Source organism: Macrobrachium rosenbergii, chromosome 59 (genome assembly GCF_040412425.1).
Source record: "Macrobrachium rosenbergii isolate ZJJX-2024 chromosome 59, ASM4041242v1, whole genome shotgun sequence".
Lineage (NCBI taxonomy): Eukaryota > Metazoa > Arthropoda > Malacostraca > Decapoda > Palaemonidae > Macrobrachium > Macrobrachium rosenbergii.
In genome coordinates, this window is record NC_089799.1 from 36,322,114 (window position 1) to 36,339,594 (window position 17,481).

Here is a 17,481-nt window from a genome sequence, read left to right on the forward strand (position 1 = left end):
TGTCTCGCGGCAGGTGAACGACTGGGAGCATTCATCTGCTCAGGACCTGGACTGCCAACAGAACCCACCTTGAAAGTCCGTTTTTACGCAGCGGGTTTGATGGTTTCTGCTCTCTCCCTGGTGGCGACTATTATCTGCAACAACCTCGTTGCTAAGCTGAGAGCATTGCAGGACCTCAATCAGCTGTGTCATATGATCTCTCTCCTCGTAGGGGAGACAGCGCTGTTCACTGCCTACCTGTTCTCTAATGATCTGCGCGTTACTCATTGTATTATCAACAGTAAGTGTAGCTGTGATACTCACAGTGGGCATTCTTGTAGAAGTAATCTCCTCATGGTTCTGTTTGTTGCTGATTACATCATATGCAATAATAAATCCTGCTACATATATAATACTTGCGAATCAATTTTTGTGCAATGTCGAGATCTTTCCTAGATAGTGACCCCCAGCAAAGTTCGGAGGGTCGTTGTCTAGGACTAATATTTCATTGGGGGGGGGGGCCATTATCTTTATGACATTTGCAGTCTTTTGTTTATGTTTTTAAGGTCATCCCCAACGGCCTTGTCCTAAACACGCCGCAAAGGTGGATGCATACCGGGTTAAAACCCTCGAAGGTCACTTTCTAGGAAAGATCCCAATGTTGAAATAAAAATAATTCAGCCTATAGAAGAGTTTGTTGCTTTAAACGGCAAGACGGAGTTTCAGAAAAAAAAATATAATTAAAGATGTGTCTTTAAGTAAGATATTCTAAATACTTTCAGACGATTGGTGATATTTCTTTTAGCTGAAAGTTGTACCTGAAGACATTTTGATTTACTAAAGCATAAATGTGGGTATTCTTTTTCAACAGCTTCCCTTATTTCGTGAATGTATGTAGGTACCTATCAGGTAAACAGCTGTCCACACACACACACAGACTGGGAAATCTTTATAGGTTCTGTAAATTAAAAGTTTTTAGCTAATTACAAAGTTCTTCATATATATATATATATATATATATATATATATATATATATATATATATATATATATATATATATATATATACATATATATATATATACACACACACACACTCACACATACATACATATATATATATATATATATATATATATATATATATATATATATATATATATATATATATATATATATATATATGGTGGCCTGTATGTAGACTCTTGGTTTTTTTAACCCGTTAATTTCACTCCCGGTATTTTTGACTCCCGATAAATTGAGATCCGGTTTTTTTTTTAACACCCGGTAATGTGACACCCAAAATAAACAAATATCTTATTTAGGAAGCATATATTTTTTTAAGTATATGCGGGAACCTCGGATGCAACTGCCGAATGTTACTGGTATACTTGAATTAGAATTTTAAAAAAATATGTAAACTAAGCCTTCATCCCACTAAGCAATCAAATTATGTAATTTCCATTTCTTACACAAGGTAATTACCTTAAGATATTTTAAAAAAATATGCTTCGTAAATAACCCATGTGTTTATTTTGGGTCTCAAATTACCGGGTGTTAAAGAAACCGGATCTTAGTTTACCGGGAGTCAAAATATTTACTGGGAGTGAAATTACTGAGACCAAAGTTCTGGGAGTCAAAGTACCTAGAACCAAAATACATATATATATATATATATATATATATATATATATATATATATATATATATATATATATATATATATATATATATATATATATATATATATATATATATGTGTGTGTGTGTGTGTGTATGTATATATATATATATATATATATATATATATATATATATACAAATATAATATACCTATATATATCTATGGAGAATTATCACCGAAGGGGAATTTATAAATGATAAATGGATTGGTAATATCAAATTCACGCTAACTCAGGAGTATCTCCGATGGAGAATTATCACCGAAGGGGAATTTATAAGTGATAAATGGATTGGTACTATCGGGTCACGAACCCACGACACAGCACAGACCCAGCCACTCCAGTTGGGTTCGTGACCCGATGGTACCAATCCATTTATCACTTATATAAATTCCCCTTCTGTGATAATTCTCCATCGGAGATATTCCCGAGGTAGCGTGAATTTGATATTAAGCGACATTTGTAGCTTCATGATTGTATATAAATCACAGTGTGATAAAAAATTCATATATATATATATATATATATATATATATATATATATATATATATATATATATATATATATATATATATACATATACATACATACATACATTCTTGTTAAACCCTTCAAACATTTTCTCGGAAAGATACCATTATATTTCTGAAAATTAAGTGTAATTTTCATGAATTATATTACTTTCAGGCATTATTGCGCAGTTTGCATTTCTGTCAGGGTTTTTCTGTCTTAATGTCATGTGCTTTGACGTTCACCAATATATCAGGTAAGACAGAGTGTCTGCTTTTACGCGAATTAAGTTTTACATCTGTCATTGGCATTTTTACTCTTGGACTGCCATGTACATGATAAATATCTCTTTTTGTTGAGGTTTTTTCCCCCTCTTACCTTTTCATCGTTTTAAAGGATTCGTCCGGTTACAGGAATATTGAAGATTTCATCCCTGCAACAACCAGATTTGACATCGCAATAGAATAAAATATGAGTACTAAGAATGGAAACAATCACATTTTCAGTCACAGCGCTTAAATCGCAGCATTTCAACAGTAACACTTTAAATCACAGCAGTTGAATTAAGAACACCTAAAATCAAACTTTAAAGATCGATATAATTTTAAATCGTGGCATCTTCAATCCTGAAAAAGTTTCTGATTTTGCCTCGGAGCAGCAACAGAAATCACGGCGATGATGATACTCTTTCTCCTTCAGGGCAACCGTGAGGCTCATCCCGCGAAATTCCATCCAGGGAAGACAGTGGTTACGGTTCAAGTGTTACTCCGCTTACGCTTGGGGGTCACCTTTCCTCATCACGCTGACAACAGCTGTCCTTCATTATGTCCCAGACTCTCCAGGCCAGACCATCCTAAGGCCTGGTTTCGGGATAAAGAGCTGTTGGTTTCTTGGTAAGCTGGTGCCAAAGATGTCGTTAAATTACATGAAAGTTCAGAAGACTTGGGGAACCTCTGGTCTATTGATTGAAAGCTTCTTGTGTTAGAAAAAATGCTTTATGCTCTGTTCAAACCATCTATTGCAGAGAGGACAACCTTTGTGTGTGTGCATGGAATCTTAGTAGTATCGATATAAACTGCAGATGGAAATAATCTCAAATCCAGATGGTGTCTTTCTTTGAACATAGAAAGATTCGAGTATGAGCATAAAACTTTTCTGATATGGTCACGAAACCTCTTAGCATCTATTTGAACCACCATCTGGAATGCAAATTGAGTCTGTCTGGTATTAAAATAGTGTCTCTTAAATTCATGAACCCATAGTTATGGTAGGTAGAAAAAATCTGTTTGATATATGAATGGAAATATGCATGAGAACTGTCCTATATGTGGATGACAGATTCCTGGCATGTAAACATACAAAATATACTCGGGAATATTTTGGTACACACTTGGAAACTACCCGGTATGATCAAAGAAATATTTTGGTATGTACGTACAAGAAATTATCTCCAATTTGGAATGAGTATCTTTGCTATCATCCTAGAAGTATTTTGGTATATTAACAGAAGTATTCTCTTTTGTTACACCATGTTACCGAAAACAGTTTTACATGTAGAAGCAGCTGTCCTAATAAAACAGGTATTTTATGATTTGCGGTGAACAAGTTTCATTTGTTTGATAATGGATGATTCTAAAACGGATATAATTTAGATTTGATAGTAGAGCTACGTAGCCAGGAACACTTACCAGTAAAAGCAACAGGAATGCTAATATCTTTTCTAATTCTTAAGAATCAAGAAAAGCGTATTAGGTTCGTTCGCCCTTCGTGGTTTTATTCGTCCCTCGCGTCTTTTTCGACCTCGGGCTACCCACTGGGCAGGACATAAGCAACCATCACTTTCCAAACGGGTGCTTCTGACAGTGCAGTTCACGTCACAGGAATGTTCAACAGTGAATTCTATACTTAGCAGCAACGTTTAATTTGCGTTTCATGTTTTTATTTTAGGTGATATTGAGCGACTTGCTTTCTTCTACGTCTGGATTGGAGCTCTGTTCTTGGGGAATATTTTCCTGTTGGCAAACACTGCCTTCATGTTACACCAGACGGGTGCCATTCTACTGTCCGGCAAGAAAAAATCAGTTTTTGAAGAAGATGGGAACCATGCAAGCAACAGAAGGAATGTTAACAAGTAGGTATTAAAGCTGAGTAAGTAACACTGGCTACTCAGTGCTATTAGCATTAGTATCATAAATTTAGTAACTAATTTGCTTCCATTACTATCATTACTAACATAGATCTAAATTATTCTTTTTCTCCAACTCAGTCCTTGAATAGCCTCATCATTTCTAAGGGGACCAAGTAGGGAAACAAAAACGTCAAAAATCCATTTGCACTACTGCATGACCTCCAGTCAAATTTTTAAAAATCCTTTGCTCTGTTTTTCTAGGTAATGGTGCTCTGGAATGGAAAGAAAGCAGTTGATTCATGTACTGTAGGTATTTAGGCAGAAGTTTCGGGGTTTAGAATGTCTGAAACTTTTCTAATAACTCCACATTCATATTTATAATGAATATCTAGCAACAGAATTGAGATAGTCTTTTAGAAGATCTCTAGTTTTTATGACCCTATTCTTATTATTACAGCTCAAATTCAGATTACAGCTATATTGTAATTATTCATAAACTTACTATCTACATATTCTCTCATCCTTCACTAAATAAATTTGATAATTTGGAAGAAAATCCAACGAAATTAGCAAAACATGACGATCATGAAAAGTGAAACGAAATTATTATTATTATTATTATTATTATTATTATTATTATTATTATTATTATTATTATTATTATTATTATTATTCCGATTTACTGCACATTTACTGCATATTGGTGCTGCTACAGTCCAGCTGCTGCCCATTATTATCAATAACAAAAAAATACAGGAAGTGTGTTTAACATCTACATATCCTTACCACAAGGCTACTGCCTTGAAAGAATGACTTGAGATTTGTTTCATTTCTTCAACAACTCGACTCTCATATGATACGCCATACTGGACGTTATGATAAAAATTATGACATAGAAAGTTATCAGCACAGCAGTAGCAAGAAGTCCCCAGAATTGAAACTATTGCAAAGGCCTACTCCACAAACACACTTGGAATACAGTGGTGGCAATAAAACATGCTAGGTGCCCACATGTATTCAATCCTGAAAATTCAGTGATACTTTCAACTATGAAATCTGAAAATAGAGTACATATAAACTAAAAGGTATAAATCATAATGAATGTACCAAAAGGAAGAACCACTAGGTGAACCTTGGGTTGTGATTACCTTAATCTTACATAAATAAACACTGATCCCAGCACTTGATGTAATAACAGAGAATTACAGTATGAAAATTGTATCCAAAATTTACTATTTCAAAATGCTGGTATTTCATTACAAAATTTCACAAAGAATAGTATATAAATTTTGCACTGCAGACAAATAAAGCAATAAAAATGAAACAAATCCTTACCAATCACATTCAGTTCTAACACCTTTAACCTCGGACCGGAGGGGGCAAATGGTTTCCTTGAGATCAATATTCTGCTGCATCGAAACTCAAGATCACAATCCGAACTTCTAACCTACTGATAGTAGCTTGAAGTGAGAGAATTTCCCGACTGAGAGATCGGCAGTGATCAAGCATCTCTCTATCCCTGTTAATTTGAGCATGTCCTTCTTGGCTATTTTGTCATTCTTCTTGAAGAGAGCTATTTTTCTTTTCGAGAGAAGATACACATTCTTGATGCAAGCGTAGGGCTGAATCAAGTAGCTCTCTGTTTGCTTGCAAGGGTTCAATCTTTAATTTCTTAGACCGTAGCTCCTCGTCTAGTTGGCCCTTATAAAATGGTTCTGATGTGACATACGGGCCTCATTGGTGCAAGACCCCATACTGGCTTTCAGACTAAACTTGCCACAAACCAACATTGTTGCTAATACATCTTCACAATGAAGTGTGACACCAACACAATAGAAATGGTTAATGTTACTAAATTGTCCTCATCAGAACGAACAATTAATAAAATCATGGTAAGGACTTTCTAGTAAATATTATTCACATTTTAAGTTGCCTAGATCTTCACTATTATATTCTTACATTGACTTTTATTTCCCAGGTTCTGGCAGAGCTTCAGTTTATTTGCCTTGATGGTACTTTGCTGGATCACTGAAATTCTCTCATGGAAAATTCCCCCAAAATCATTATGGTAAGACTAGTCAAAGTGATAAGACGTGTTTTGCTGTACTACCAACATAATTATAAAGTTAACTTTAAGCTCTGCAAGAAATAAAAATGTAAAAGTCTGTACAGTTGACAAACTATATATATATATATATATATATATATATATATATATATATATATATATATATATATATATATATATATATATATATATATATATATATATATATATATATATATATATATATGTGTGTGTGTGTGTGTGTGTGTGTGTATATATATGTGTGTATGTGTATGCACATGTATGTATGTATAAGCAATCCTGAACTTGTTCTCATTTGTATGCATTATCATGTAATCTCTTTTCAATGAATAACTTATTCACAAAGAATTCATTAACAGTCTCTTTTACAATAAAACGCTCATGAAAGCAAACTTAGACCTAGTTCTATTCTCTTATAATATTCTTTTATGCTTCATAATGACAAATTTCTTCTTCAGGGTTCCAACTGACATCATAAACACACTTCAAGGATTCTTCATATTCCTCCTTTTCTTGAAAAACAAAACGAAGAGAGAAATTCTGAAGGAAGCCATTTTGAGTGCCTGTGTAGAAGCGAGAAAATCCTCTCAGTCAGAAAGCAGCAGCAGCAATTTTTTTGCACAGTAGTAAATCCACGACTACCTTCTCTGATCTGGAGAGACGCTGATCTCAGGCCGATAGGGAGCCTGAAGAACAGACCTGACAGTTTGAAAAGCAGTTCAACAAATCACTTAAAGTGAAGACCATCATCATCCTGAAGATAGACCTTGTCAAAAGTTCTGGGCAAAGTGGAAGTGGTCTACCAGTTTCTATAAGGAAAGCCGAACCAGACATCCAGCAATTGCACTTAACACGAAACCTGAAGACAAACAGCTCAACGTCAGGCAAATCTTGACAGCCAACAGTTAAAGCTGAAACTTCACGACCAATAATTGTACATGAAACTGAACTCAATGTCCGACAGGTTCAACCAACGATTTGAAGAAGTAATCGCACCAAACGACTATGAAAATGACTGCCTGTTACATGTCTAATTAAAGGTAACAGCCGGGCGTAGTAAGGGGATTCTCTGTTGCCATTCCTTTGAGTTATATGTTTCTTAATTGACTGGAGTATCTGGCCATCTATTTGAGGTTGCGGGGTTATTTAAAATACCAATTTTGTTGGATTACACGGTTGCGGATATAATAACCAAAGCTCTTGGTGACTGCCCCTGCTCCGTAGCTTTGTACGTCTTCATTCTATAGTTTTGGTTTTGAAGGTGTATTCAAGGGTTCTTTTCTTTTTCTTTCTTTCTTACTTTCATTTCAATTGCAGTTTATGTAGTGTTGTTTGTTATACAATGTAAAGGTTTTAATTTCTTTGCTCCTATTTAATTTTCCCGGTTGCCTCCATTTTTGCTTTTTTTTTTTTTACAAATTTGCTATGAAAGTTCTTCAAGGATTGAGGCTTGTTAAATATGAATAAAGGCTCATTAAGGATAACGTAGGTTAAATACCATCTGATGGCCAGTATATTGTGGAAAAGTGGCGATTTGCCTTCACCATTCTAGTTCCCCATGTTTTATTCAGCAAGTATTTATCTATTTTAACTCCTATTTTCTGCCTCTCAGTAACGTATGTAACCAGGGTGCTATCCACACTCACGTTTACTAACAAATGCGTGTTGAACGGCGGTAGCGTAGTTCCTATCTTTCCCCTCCGTTAAGTTATTGCTTATTTTGTTCAGATCTACAGTCATCTCTCTTATGAAACGTGCTGCAATTCATGTTAGACCATTATTATTATTTCAGTAGACGAAACCTGTTCACATGGAACAAGCACACAGGGGCCACTGACTTGAAGAGATTCAAGCTTTCAAAGAATGTTGGTTTCAGCCTCCCACCGCAGACCCTGCACTGCAGCAGTAACTGATCACGATACAGAGAGAGTGATTTTTCATCTGCCTGAGGAGAAGCGAACCCGCGGCATCTGAGTGGCATGTCACGACATAGCCACTACACTGGCGGACCAGCTATTATTAAATGTAAATTCTCTATGCAAATTTTCGTTTCATTGTTATTACGCCTTATCTGGTATAGGAAGTAATAGCCCTTCGTTGGCTGAGTCGGTTGAGCTTCAGACTGTCACTCGATGGGCCGGAGTTCAATTCCCCCGGCCGGCTGATGAACAGTTAGAGGAATTTATTTCTGGTGATAGAAAATCATTTCTCGCTTTAATGTGGTTCGGATTCCACAATAAGCTGTAGGTCCCGTTGCTAAGTAACCAATTGGTTCTTAGCCACGTAAAATAAGTCTAATCCTTCGGGCCAGCCCTAGGAGAGCTGTTAATCAGCTCAGTGGTCTGGTAAAACTAAGGTACACTTAACAAGGAAGTTCTGCAACGCGGGATATCTGTAAGTTTTGTTGGTAATGACTGCTGACAGGATACAGAGAGGGCTGTGATGAATTTTCGAGATGAATTACGCTACAAATACTCAAAACTATTCGATCGTATTTCGTTCTTTATCGCCACTATTATTACCCTATGTCGTTAGACTGTCAAGTCCTTGAGCCATACACAAGGCTTCAGGATACAAAGGAGGTAACTGGGAGAATAAAAAAAGTTTCAAAGGAAGAAAGAAAGGGCTAGAAAAAGATCAGTTCGTAACTCGCATAGGAATTATGGGATCCATATCGAGTCGACAAAAACAAACGACTAAACATTTGTTCGTTAAGAAAAGAGAAAAGTTCAAGATTAAAACCGCCTTTGAATAAGAATTGTTTGCTTCAAAATGCTACATCCTCTCAATCAAAATACTGATAAAGTCAGAGCCCAGAATATGAGGCCATCCGAACAGGTTAAATACACTGACGGGCGAAGTTAGGTGCTGAGCATAGTGTTTTGTTTGCCTTTAGTAGATTCCTGTAAATATGGCTTTCTAGTGCTATTGAGATGGCTATTTGTCTGTCTGTCCGCACTTTTTCTGTCCGCCCTCAGATCTTAAAAACTACTGAGGCCAGAGGGCTGCAAATCGGTATGTTGATCATCCACCCTCCAATCATCAAACATACCAAATTGCAGCCCTCTAGCCTCAGTAGTTTTTATTTTATTTAAGGTTAAAGTTACCCATGATCGTGCATCTGGCATCGCTATAGGTGCCAACAACACAGGCCACCATCGGGCCGTGGTTAAAGTTTTATGGGTCGCGGCTGAGAGTTTCATACAACATTATACGCTGTTATTCTTTACCCACTGTAGAGAATGTTTTTGATGTTTCTATGACAATGCAGTCATAATTCTGGCATGTCCTTTTCATGTGATTTAAAAAAGATTGTAGCCGCACAGGGTGTCAGAAGTCAAACTTACGAAATCTTGGTTCTCATATCACCATGATTACCAATACTGGTGATCTAAACGCAATTTTTCCTATATGCTTGTAAAAGTCCATGTAATATTTCTTATCTAAGGGAAAATTAAACTATTCTCTAAAAATCATTCAAGCACTTTGTAAGTTTCTTAACCCATTGTATATTTACAGTTATTCATAATTTACCTGTTTTTACAGAGGGAACCAAAAATGAAATTAATTTTGCACTCAAAGTTTCCACTAAATAAATTGTTCATGCTTGGGAACAGGGAAAACACAGAAGATACTATTTGCATGCTCATGTGCATACACAGATATACATACAGACACATGCACATGTGCACTCACATACACATACATATATAGCCGCTGTAGTGATGCAGTGGTATAATTCTCGACTACCAGTCAAGAGAGCCAGGGTTCAAATCCCGCCGCTCACTGACGTGAAATCCGGCAGCCAGTCAACCTAACGGTCCAAAACAAGAGGTTCAGTAGGAGAATAGGTACCAGCCCTCGGGCTGGGGAGTTAAACAGTGGGGCTAGCAACACACTGGCCATGCGTCATAGGCATTGGGACCTGTCCCCCACTGACAATATAGAATTGAACAACAAGGGGGTTGTCTATGTCAAGTGGTCATGAACATTTTTCAGCAGCGTACATAAGACTAAACAGAAGCGATGCGAGGAGTGTTGAGGCCGGATTATGTTGAAAGCAATCGCTGGATCTGTTAAAAAATTTCTCTGTGATGGAAGTGAAGCTTGAGTTGAAATAAGCAGAACTTGGCGTGACTCATTCGGTGTATAACTGTGTTGAAAAAGGAAGGAAGGAATGGAGAAATTAAGCCAATTGCCGAGCGCTGGACCTATGAGGTCATTCAGCGCTGAAATAGGAAACTGAGCAGAAAGGTTTTAAAGGTGTAATAGGAGGAAAACTTCGCAACCTCACTATTATTATTATTGTTATTTAAAGTAGTTTAACCAGACCACTGAGCTGACTTTCAGCTCTCATAGGGCTGGCCCGAAGGGTTAGATTAAAATCCTAGGTCCAGGCCTGAGGGCAAGCGTTAGGACCCAAGAGATCATTCGGTACAGTGATGAATGAATTAAAATGAAATTAAAAACTGCATATAGGACATCCTCTCATACTGAAACACATCCATACAATAAATACATTTACTCAGACTTCATTACATACATACTAAAAAGGTATATTAAAATTCAGAATATAAATTAAGCAACATTTTGAAATTTTTCCTTGAAATTAGATTGTTAGGAGAAGGTGGAAAGTAAGATGCAAGAAAGAGAATATGGACAGAGGTTACAGTAAAAGGAATGAAAGGGGGTTGCAGGCCGAAGGGACGTGGCAAAGAACCTGTGGTGCACTCCAAGAGGTGCGCCGACGGCACTGGTTCCCCTACGGGGATATATAACTGTTTGAAACAAGTCTGAATCATGTTTACAAAACAGATGGATGAAGTAACGAGAGAAGTTACAGAAACGCAAGATGCTGGTGGAATGTTGTGGGATAAGAAACAGCGTCCCAAATGAAGCTTACGGCGACTGATGCTTAATGTTAGTGTTGGCTGGTGATGGTAGCGAGAAACCACAGAGACTGGCAAAAAAAAAGTCTGAAAAGGGCTGTTAGGATGAGAAAGCTGAGGCCTGCAAGTTTTAGGATAAACGACATACAGGGAGATGAGGAATGAAAGTAAGTATACTTTAGTTTAACCAGACCACTGAGCTGGGAATGAATATCAGTAGTTTGTCACAAGAATGGAAGTGACTGATTCATGTAGGTATTTGTGAGTTGGTAAAGATCAGGGTAGATGTGAGTCTTAGAATAGTTGAAGCAAGGCTGGTAGCAGTCTTGCAAATAGTTTGAAAGAGAAGAGCAGTGTCTTCTGAGAAGAGAGTTGCATAATATATCAAAGGAGTGTTGAGTCGACTCTCCTTTATGGAAGTCGTGTGGTGTATGGGATGCTACTTCCCTTTATGGTATCTCACGAGTCGCCACAATGGTAACAGCCAATCACAGAGCGACTTCTTTTCTGGCTTTAATGAGCGATTAAGCTAAATCACACCACTTTGAAAAGCTTAAAGAATAATATAATAGTTGATTTAATCTCTGTTAAAAGCTACATATATATATATATATATATATATATATATATATATATATATATATATATATATATATATTTTTTTTTTTTTTTTTTTTCTTCGTTTTAACGTGCTTTTTATACCCATTTTTATATGGGGTACGGTGCCTTCTTTGAAGGACTTTGATTTGGCGGTGGGGTAGGCCGTAACCTCGACTGGCTGCCCTGCCTGACATAGATATACCGAATATATACCGAAACCCCAGCTCCCTTTCTCCCAGCAGCACGAGGAGAACTGGGCGGGTAGTCCGACAGTTCGAGATAGGTGTCTGTTATGTTTTTAGAAGATGTTGGAGTGGCTTTGTTTATGTGTGTATTATAACATCCATTTGCTTTATATCCGTTGATTATATAATCCCGGGATGTCTACACGGATAGCAAAGTTTCCGCCTCTGACTGGTCGGCTATTATATATATATATACCAATATCGATATATATATATATATATATATATATATATATATATATATATATATATATATATATATATATATATATATATATATATATATATATCTTGAAGATGAATAGTATTGTCAAAGCCCTGTAGAGCATTTTATTTTGCAAGCTTTGAGGTATATAACCTCATCATCAGGCTGAAATTATTGACAAAACATAAAACTCGTTGAAAACACAACAGAATAAATTGCCATACTAAAACTTAACAAAATGGGTAAAACAAATAGAAAGATACAAAAACTGAGAATGCCAAGGGAACCTAAGATTAAAAAAAGAAACTAATAAACTATTAAAACAATAGAAAGTAAAAATTAGAAATAAACACATAAACATATAAACACAAAGAGGAGAGAAAAAGCAAGCTAAAACTAGCTAATGCAAAGTAAAATGGCTGCTGACCTGTTGCGTATCTTCTAAACAACAAATCATATAATTGCTAATTGTATACCGGGCAAGCTGTTATTCAATAAACAAAGACTGAAATTAGGCGGTCCAGTCTGTTCGAGCAGAAAGACAACACTTTAAAATCCAGGTCGGTGAACGGATAATCTAATTGTATACCGGGCAAGCTGTTATTCATTAAACAAAGACTCTGAAATTAGGCGGTCCAGTCTGTTGGAGCAGAAAGACAACACTTTAAAATCCAGGTCGGTGAACGGATAATCTTGTGCTAAACTGGGTTCTTATATAGCTAAAAAGGGTGAAATTTGAAAGAAGAAACATTGTTCTAACAGAGACCTCTGTGTTCCAAATTTGTCTGAGTCAGCAAGAATTTATGAGGGCGGAGTTTTTGCAACACGAAATTATTTTTATATCTTGCAGGTGAATTTTTTTACCAATTTTTTCTCTTTTTCTCTTTCTTAGAGAGAAAGAGAGAGAGAGAGAGAAATCCACACGTTTATGTCAACTAGGGCTAATGACACATAAAACATTAAATAAAAGTGAAGTTATTGTTCATGTCCCAGCTGGGGTAATTCATTTTGGGGAGGGGGGATCTGTCACAAAATTGTCATTGCAATGCACAATTACCGACGCTTTTTACTTCCAGAGATACTAACAGAAATTATTAGTTTTAAAGTTAATCTCTTTAAGTCTTCATTTTTCTTCTTAAAGCTAAACTCTGGCGTTCTTTATATTATTCTGTGGTCAATCATGGCTCAAAAGGATAAAATAACTGAAGGAATAATTTCACTTGATGTGGAACTTTTATTTCCATTTTCTTCTTGGGATGTTTTTAGTTTCCATTCCATAAAACGTAACTGGACCAACGAAGCTTTCTGCATAACGTTTCTCCAAACAACACAGTTCCTCGTTGGAGGAGTCGGTAGGGTTCTCGGCTAGCACTTTGCTAGGCCCAAGTTCGAGTCTCCGGCCGGCCAATGAAGAATTAGAGGAATTTATTTCTGGTGATAGAAATTCATTTCTCGGCATAATGTGGATCGGATTCCACAATAAACTGTAGGTCCCGTTGCTAGGTAACCAATTGGTTCTTAGCCACGCAATATAAGTCTAATCCTTCGGGCCAGCCTTAGGAGAGCTGTTAATCAGCTCAGTGGTCTGGTTAAACTAAGGTATACTTAACTTTCTCTCTCTCTCTTTCTCTCTCTCTCTCTACTGCTCAAACCCATCGCTGATGTTCCCCATTCTTCGGAAGAATAATAGTTACCTTAAATGGAATGAGAGGTTTGCCGTGTTGACAAGTTCACCCGAGTTCTAATTTATCCTATTGTTGTGGATTGCAGCACTTATTCGCGATAGGGCTGATCGTGCTTTTACCCTCGTTCTATAGCCTATGTTATGAGATCCATGGTTACTCATTTGTTTAATTCATAATTATCAACGTAATTTAATCAAATCTCTTTTAAGTTTACGTAGATTCTTTTACCTTTACAATGACTGATTCATTTTCCAGTTTCTTATTTTTGCTAGTTTACAAATTCCTGAGCAAAATCCGTCTCTAGGTGCCACCTAGGGTTTGTAGTCTCATGAATTTTCCTCTGTGGCTTTTAGTTTGGTTGTCTTATTATTATTGGTGTTGTAAACGACAACTACGAAAATAATAATAACAAACTGAGGCTGAAATAACGGAATGTTTGAAATCGCAGGATCAAATCACAAGATATTCCATAAAACGCTGAGAGTTCGTGGGCTCACTGTCGCCGTCGACAAGAAAATATTCCATAAGAGCTCAAATCTCTTACCAGACAGGAAATAATGGTCAAGTAAAGTGGACTAAATCCTGTTAAAAGCTGAGGGCTCCTCGCAAGTTTCTGAAGTAAGTATGCGTGGTAGAAATTTGAGAGGTAGAAATTTGAAAATTATTGCACCAAAAAATTTAAAATTTTTACGTGAAATGTGAATCAAGAAACAAGTCATTTATATGGCAGTTTTCACCTAAAATTAAACATGCATTTTTCCATCTCTAGTCTTAATTAGTTTAACAGGGAATACCTGATTAGACAACATTTATACGTTCCCAAACTGAAATTTTAACATCCTTTACACAGCGGCTATCGTCGCCTGTTCCATTCGCCCCTTTCCCTAGAGTCTTTGTATTGAAAATTTCGAAAGTTCTGAAATCAAAGCCAGGGATAAAAATAACTTGAACTTAATTTATTATATAACAAGAAATTACTATTCGGTGAAACACTTGAACAAAGTTTTGTTGATCAGTGTGAGTTTTGACCATGTTAGAAGGGCAACACTTTGTCTTTAAACTGAACCTTGGTTGAAGTTGAGCAGATGAAAAAACACTGACTGAATGCAGCATAAGTTACGTTGTTGAATTTTAAGCCTCTAATGTAGAAAAGTCTCGGTAATTTTCCAAAGCTTTCGTCCAGGCCCTGTATGAGATTCTCATCGTTGCTGCAGGTTGGGGAAGTCCGATAAAATTAATGCCTTCATACACAAGTAGGCCACCAATGCATGAAACAATATTCGTGCAAAGAAAATCAACAGTTTTTAACAAAAGCTTTAAAAATATATTGAAACATAGTAAGATCAGTACACACAAAATTTGGCATGCAGCTATCACTAAAATCAAAGACTAGTGCCTTCATGGAAGGGTACTGAAATATATTGCTAATTCTGACCAAAAATTGAGAGCTAGTTAAAACCTTTACTAAAGTTTTCCCCACAAACGAAAATATGTTTAAAATATCAGAAGTAACGTTGGTGCTTAAGAGAGAGAAAAAACACTATTGTTTTAGATTCCGTAGTACCTGAAAAAAGACTTTTTTGATATGGTATGCAAACAGGTTTTGGTTAACTCATAAGCAATTAACTTTGTTTCCGAGAGCATTGGCCCAAAATCGCCACACCAATGAAAAATGCCGATGAAATGACGTATTAAAAAGTTGCGATGTCTCGAAAAGAGCAAACGCTCTTAATGACCTAAAGACTTCCATCGTTAAGTTTTTACGTCGCAAGTTTAGAGCCAAGTGAGACGCCACCTGTAACGTATGAACTTTAGATTAATCTCAATAAGCTTTATGAGAAGCGAACTTTATTTCATGCATTGCCGAACTTTAAATATTAGAACAGATGTTCATGCCATTGCCTGCGCAATATTGTTCTTCCTTCTTGCGTTGGAGAGAGTGTGGGGATAAGTATGCAAGCACAGCAGAAATGAGGGGAGGTGAACGAAAATACAGCTCTACTTACAGAAAAGATTAGAGGCAATGAGGGGAAAATGCATGGTCAGTATGTATAAAAGGAGAGAGAAACTTTTATTCAAACTACATGGTTGTTGATTTGCTTTCTTTAGAAACTAGGATTTTTACTCTGTACTTCACCAGAAAGAAAGGATGGTGGCGGAGTGTATATGTCAGACATGAAAATACAATTCACCTACTTCTATCAAACTTTGATTTTCATTGCTCTCTCGTCGCATGAAATTATATATATATATATATATATATATATATATATATATATATATATATATATATATATATATATAGTGTATATATACATACATATATATATATATATATATATATATATATATATATATATATATATATATATATATATATATATATATATATATATATATATATATATATATATATATATATATATATATATATATATATATATATATAGATAGTGGAGGTTTGATATATATAAATCCGCTCACGCACCCAGACTGTCAGCATCTGTACTGAGCTAGCATGACTTGTGATCTATCTGACACAAATATTCTGAGCTCAGCTAGATTTAGAATTTTTGTCAATCAGTCCTTATTGCTCCACGTCAACGTAAGATGTATGTTTTCCATGTGTAAAACCTAAAAAGGCAAAATAAATATACTTCCTTCAATCTTGAAAGAACCATTACCACATGGTCAGTTATTTCTCCTTTCCGACACTCAACTATTTCGCAATCTGTTCCATTTATCAGTCTTATCCTATTTTAATCCACTATTGAGGCACGCCTCGGTAATATAAATTAGTCTGGATTAGTATGCTGAATTAATTTTAATTTACGGTCTGGTTGAGAGAACGCAACCCGGTTGCTGATGGCATCAAGCCTTCTTTCCATGGGCATACTTCTGTTGGATGGCCCTTTGTGCACCTCTCGGTATGCATTTTGCTTTTTCTTCTCATTCCGAGTGAGACCCCATAGAAATTAATGGAATTCAATCTGTTATGATAGTAATATCTTGTTCTAGGTTTAGTTTCATGTTCTATACCACTATGTTATATCCGACCGGCCAGTGAAGAACAAGAGGAATTTTGTGATAGAAAATATTAAGCTGTAGGTTCTTGTAAAACCTACGTTATAGGAGAGCTGTTAATCAGCTCAGTGGTCTGGTTAAACTAAGATATACTTTAACTTATGTTATAAATCATTTTCATATCCACTGTTTCAACATTTCTGGTTTCGTTGATTTCCTTTTGAATGTTGGCTTTCCTCTCTCTTCTCTTCCTTCTCTTTCCCTGGCTTTTAGATTCTCACATTTGACATCAGAAATTTGAGATCAGCCTCAATAGTTCATTGCTTTGAGACTTCTTACGGTCTTCCATACCTGGAGATATTCCACGTGGTCCTACCACGTGAGCGGAGTTCACGTTTTGCCGATGAATTTCGGTTGAAATAAAGAATAATTATTTGCACTCAG

At 36.1% G+C, this 17,481-nt stretch overlaps 1 protein-coding gene across 3 annotated transcripts in view; it reads left to right on the top strand.

Moving 5' to 3' along the window:
- The window catches only part of LOC136837734 (probable G-protein coupled receptor Mth-like 1), a 16,738-nt gene extending 7,738 nt beyond the window's left edge, over positions 1-9,000 (top strand). For all 3 annotated transcript variants that reach the window (XM_067102660.1, XM_067102662.1, XM_067102661.1), the window contains exons 4-9: positions 14-280; positions 2,350-2,428; positions 2,872-3,065; positions 4,120-4,303; positions 6,279-6,368; positions 6,848-9,000. In XM_067102660.1, the coding sequence (XP_066958761.1) occupies positions 14-280; positions 2,350-2,428; positions 2,872-3,065; positions 4,120-4,303; positions 6,279-6,368; positions 6,848-7,016 (983 nt within the window). In that variant the 3' untranslated portion in view covers positions 7,017-9,000. The remainder of the gene's footprint in view (positions 1-13; positions 281-2,349; positions 2,429-2,871; positions 3,066-4,119; positions 4,304-6,278; positions 6,369-6,847) is intronic.
- Positions 9,001-17,481: the final 8,481 nt, after the last annotated feature.